The following is a 5022-nucleotide window of genomic DNA, read 5'->3' on the forward strand; positions in this document are numbered from 1 at the left end:
CCGCAGCGTGTGCCGGGAGGGCCGCTGGCTCTGCGCGCAGGCGCCGTGCCCCGCCGAGTGTGCGCTGGGCGGGGACGGCCATTACCTCACCTTCGACGGGCGGAGCTTCTCCTTCCGCGGCCGCGCCGGCTGCCGCTACAGCCTGGTGCAGGTGGGCAGGACCAGCTCCGGGGCTGGGGCGCAGGGGGGGCGGGGCCGAGCCAGGGCGGGCCCTCGAGGGCGGTGAAACAGACGCGCCGTGTTCCTGGGGAAAAGCTGAGCCAGCCGATTCTGGCAGCTGCCCAGAGCCCCCAGGCTGCCCCTTTGGGGTCCCCGGTAGGCTCCTCTGGAAGTCCCTGGCCTCCCCCCTCACCCCAGGGGCGCAAAACAAAACCGAGCCTCACAGCCCGCAGGCGGGGCCCCGGGCACGACAGGGGGAGACCCCACCCCTTGGTCCTCATGGGGGCCAGCGAAGTTAGGTGCCTGCTCAGGGTGGGCCCAGGCCACGTGCCGGAGCCACGCGCAGCCTCGCACCCACGCGTGCGCGTGCACAGGCACGCAGCTGTGCGCGTGAGCGCGCGGCCCGGCGGCAGGGCACGCAGACTGCGCACACATGGGGTACGCGCGTGCCGCCCGCAGCACAGAGGAGGGGGCACACGCGCGCTCACGGATGCAGCGTGTGTACGTGACGTGCTCAGACACGCGCACAGCCCCAGTGCGACTGCGCCGTGGCGTCCTCGGGCACAAGCGCCCGCCGTTGCGTGTGTGCTCGTGACACTTGCGTGCGCGCACATTCAGCGTCTGTGTGACACAGATGGGCGTGCGGGGCGGAGGCACCTACAGACAGACACACACCTGCGCACAGGTGCACACGCCGCACGCGGACACTCCCGCGCGAACGCTTGGCCAGGCCGAGCCCCCTCCGCAGGCTCAGGCAGGCTCAGGCTGGCTGGAGGCGCCGCGCCCGGGGGGGCGGGGGCGCTGCCCAGGTAGACTGCCAGGTGTTCGCAGAAGGCCGGCGCGGCCAGGTCTGCTCCCGGCCCTGTGACCTGTGAGGCCGCTGTCCTCGGTCTCCCCAGGACCCCTCCCAGGGGCAGCTGCTGGTCGCGCTGGAGCACGGGGCCTGCGACTCTGGGAGCTGCCTCCGCGCGGTGTCTGTCTCCCTGGGGGACACCCACATCCTACTCAGGGACTCAGGTACTTCCGCTTCAGGGTGCTGAAAATGCAAGCTCCCCGTTCCGTGGGATCTGAACAGCCTCTAGGTGGGGTCCGGGTGCAGGGCCCCCAGCCGCCAGCCTGGGGTCACAGCCCTCGGCCGCCACCCCCAGCCCCTGAGTCTGCTCTGCCCCCCTCAACCCCAGCCTCCAGCCTCGCCCCGGGCAGCCCCTCACAGGCGGGCATTGCAGGCGCCGTCCTGGTCGGCGGGCAGGCTGTGGGCTTGCCCTGGAATGGCGCCGGGGGCCTCAGCGTGGTCCGCGCCTCCTCCTCCTTCCTGCTGCTGCGCTGGCCTGGGGCCCAGCTCCTCTGGGGAGTGGCCGACCCCGCAGCCTACATCACCCTGGACCCCCGCTATGCCCACCAGGTGTGCTGGCGGGGAGGGCAGGTGAATGGCTGGGCCACGGCCGCCGTGCGCACAGACCTGACAGTCCCGTGCCCGTGCTGCGGCCCAGGTGCAGGGTCTGTGTGGCACCTTCACCTGGAACCAGCAGGACGACTTCCTGACCCCTGCGGGAGACGTGGAAACCAGCGTCGCTGCCTTTGCCAGCAAGTTCCAGGCGGCAGGCGACGGAGGGTGCTCTTCCGAGGAGGACACCACCCCGCTTCCCCCGTGTGGCACCCACACTCAGGGCCACGTCTTCGCAGAGGCTGCCTGCGCCATCCTGCAGGGCTCAGCCTTCCAGGTAGCCCGACGGCCGTGCTCCTCCACATCTGTGCTGGTGGGATGGGCCAGCACCTGTCTGCCGCCCCCTGGGCTGGCGGGGGGCCCTGGCTCCTGAGGGGGCCGGGCTGTTGGGCACAGGGGGCGGCAGTGGGGACCAGCGGGGGCAGGGCACCTGTGGAGGAGCTGACCCACTTGCTGGCCCCCAGGCGTGCCACGGGCTGGTGGACAGGGAGCCGTTCCGCCTGCGCTGCCTGGCAGCGGCCTGCGGCTGTGCCCCTGGTGGGGCCTGCCTGTGCCCAGTGCTGGCTGCCTATGCTCGCCGCTGTGCCCAGGAGGGCGCCTTGCTTTCCTGGAGGAACCAGACCCTCTGCGGTGAGTCAGCCCAGCTGGCTGCAAGTTGCAAATCCTTGGAGTGAGGGGCCCACAGCTTTGCCTCGGGGAGGGCCCCAGCAGGAACTCTGGTCTCGGGGTTTTGCTAGGTGCAGGGTTCGTGGGGCTCGGAGGGGCGGGAAGAGCAGCAGGGGCTGTGCCCTGACCTGTGCGCTTGCCCTGCCCAGCTGTCCCGTGCCCCGCGGGCCAGGAGTACCAGGAGTGCGCCCCAGCTTGCGGTCGGCACTGCGGGGAGCCCGAGGACTGTGGGGCGCTGGCTGGCTGTGTGGCCGGTTGCGGCTGCCCTGCAGGGCTACTGTGGGACCCGGAGGGCCGGTGTGTGCCCCCCAGCCTGTGCCCCTGCCAGGTCGGAGCCCACCGCTATGCCCCTGGCAGTGCCACTCGGAGAGACTGCAACGACTGGTGAGGGGCCCGGGGGCACTGGGGCCGGTGGCCCGGGGCCCGCGTGGCAGACCGCTCCTCGGTCTGGAGGCCTTAGGGGTCTGTGGCGCGCTTCCGTGCACGCTGGCTGCGTTTGCTGAGCCCCACGGTAGCCCAGTGAAGCGGGGAGTGGACAGATGGCGCCATTTTGCAGAGGGGGCAGCTGAGGCTCAGATGGGCTAACAGCTTGCAGGGACGCGGCGTGTTGGTGGGGAACGACTACAGCTCGGGTCTCTGAGGTCCAGTGCAGTGGGCCGTTTGGGGAGCACAGAGGCCAGTCGGGGGCCTGTGGGGCAGGGCCAGCGCCCAGGGCTCCGGCTTGAGGCTGCCGCGTCCCGCACAGGGTGGGAGTCGGGGTCCCGCGCCTCTGCGCCGGCCTCTGCCCCGGGAGAATGGCCAGCCCTTCCCAGGCAGGGCGGTGCTGGGCGGCCCCGGCCGCGCGGGTGACCCGGTGTAGCAGTGGGATGCCCGGGTCCCCGGAGCCGGCGTCGGGGCTTTGCCGCCACTGAGGCTTCCCGGGCCGGACCAGCCCGGGACGTGCCTCTGACGCCCCCAACCTCGGCAGCGTCTGCCAGGAGCGGGGCCTGTGGAGCTGCACCGCTCGCCGCTGCACCCCCCCGCGGGCCCGCTGCCCCGGGGAGCTTGTCCACGTCCCTGGCGCTTGCCTCCTCACCTGTGACAGCCCCGGCGCCAACCTCTCCTGCCCCCTGGGCAGCCCAGGGGGCTGTGTCTGTCCCCCGGGCACTGTGCTGCTGGTAAGTCCGGGCGGGGGCTGTGTGGGGCATCGTGGGGGCCCCCTCCGCTGGGCACCGCGCCCCCGCTGTCTGAAAGAGTGGGCTGGGCGCTGGGGGCTCTCCAAGGCGCCCGTGTCTGGCCCCCGCCAGGGCGAGCGCTGCGTGCCTCCCGAGCTGTGCCCCTGCCGGCACGGCGGCCAGTGGTACCCGCCCAACGCCACCGTCCAGGAGGACTGCAGCGTCTGGTGCGTCCCGCGGGACCTCGCCTCTCACCACCTGCTTGGGGCTGGGCGAAGGGTGGGCTGGGCGTCCCCAGCGGCCTGGGCTGTGGGGCGCCCAGAGGCTCCCCCAAGCTGAGGGTCCGCCTGGAGCGGTGGGAAGGTGGCGCTGACGGTGCCCCTTGGCCCTTGCCTAGTGTGTGCCAGGGTGGGCGCTGGCGCTGCACGGGCCGGCCGTGTGGTGGGCGGTGCCAGGCTTCCGGCGCCCCCCACTACGTGACATTTGATGGACTGGCCTTCACCTTCCCGGGGGCCTGCGAGTACCTGCTGGTAGGAGAGGCCGGCGGCCGCTTCACTGTGTCCGCCCAGAACCTGCCCTGCGGGGCCGCCGGGCTCACCTGCACCAAGGCGCTGACCGTGAGGCTGCAGGGCACCGCCGTGCGCATGCTCAGAGGTGCCGGCCCCAGCGGGGCCCCGCGGGAGGGCGCGCGGCGGTGGGGCCCTGCCCAGTGCTCCCCACAGCCCCCCGTCAGCGCAGGGGGCGGACCCCTGGCCTCTTGGCTGGGAGTCCTAGTTCTGGGGGACCCCGGGGAAAAAGCCCAGACAGGTCTACTGGCCGGCGCAGGGGCACGGGCAGGGAGAAGCCGGGCGCCCTCACCCCGAGCCCCAGCCTGGAACCGGCTTCCTCCGCAGGCCGCGGGGTGACGGTGAACGGGGTGAGTGTAACGCCCCCCAAGGTCTACACCGGCCCCGGGCTGAGCCTGCGCCGCGCCGGCCTCTTCCTGCTGCTGTCCACCCGCCTGGGGCTCAGCCTGCTCTGGGATGGGGGTGAGGCCCCCTCCGCACACCCTGCCCCCCCTTCTTCCGCTCGAGCGCTTCCAAGTTACGTTTTCATGGTTGTTTCCCTTCGCTGTGGAAGCAACACTCAGCAAAGACATTTAGAGAATGTCGTGCAAAGAGAAAAATGAAAATAAACCCGCAGCACCCCGCCACCGAGCCAAGCAGCTGCCCTTGCCAGAGAAGGTTGCTGAGACCGGGGAGGGCCCCCACACCCTGCGCTGCTCAGCACAGGCCCCGCCCGCCCCAGCCTGGGTCTAGCTAGGGAGGGGCCCGCCTTTGCTTGCCGGTGGGCCCCCCAGATGTAAGCCGCTTTCATTACCACCAATGTCTCCCCAAAAGAGGGACCCAGTGCCCCCGTGGGTGGGGCCCCGAGGCAGACCCGCCCCCCCCAGGCCGCGGCCGTTTCTCAGGGTACCCCTGCCGCCCTGGCCAGGCACGCGGGTCCTGGTGCAGCTGCCCCCCCAGTTCCGCGGCCGTGTGGCCGGGCTGTGCGGAGACTTCGACGGGGATGCGGGTAACGACCCGCGGAGCCGCCAGGGGGGCCTGGAGCCCTCGGCAG

General features: G+C 71.9%; 1 protein-coding gene across 1 annotated transcript in view; it reads left to right on the forward strand.

The window, feature by feature from the left end:
* The window catches only part of SSPO (SCO-spondin), a 48357-nt gene that overhangs the window by 4180 nt on the left and 39155 nt on the right, over positions 1–5022 (forward strand). The window contains exons 12-22 of the mRNA XM_012733852.1: positions 7–151; positions 1059–1176; positions 1386–1561; positions 1650–1880; positions 2068–2233; positions 2419–2653; positions 3237–3426; positions 3556–3650; positions 3821–4077; positions 4317–4451; positions 4897–5018. Coding sequence (XP_012589306.1) covers positions 7–151; positions 1059–1176; positions 1386–1561; positions 1650–1880; positions 2068–2233; positions 2419–2653; positions 3237–3426; positions 3556–3650; positions 3821–4077; positions 4317–4451; positions 4897–5018 — 1870 coding nt within the window. The remainder of the gene's footprint in view (positions 1–6; positions 152–1058; positions 1177–1385; positions 1562–1649; positions 1881–2067; positions 2234–2418; positions 2654–3236; positions 3427–3555; positions 3651–3820; positions 4078–4316; positions 4452–4896; positions 5019–5022) is intronic.

The sequence above is a fragment of the Condylura cristata genome, unplaced genomic scaffold (assembly GCF_000260355.1).
Source record: "Condylura cristata isolate star-nosed mole 26May11 unplaced genomic scaffold, ConCri1.0 scaffold00042, whole genome shotgun sequence".
Lineage (NCBI taxonomy): Eukaryota > Metazoa > Chordata > Mammalia > Eulipotyphla > Talpidae > Condylura > Condylura cristata.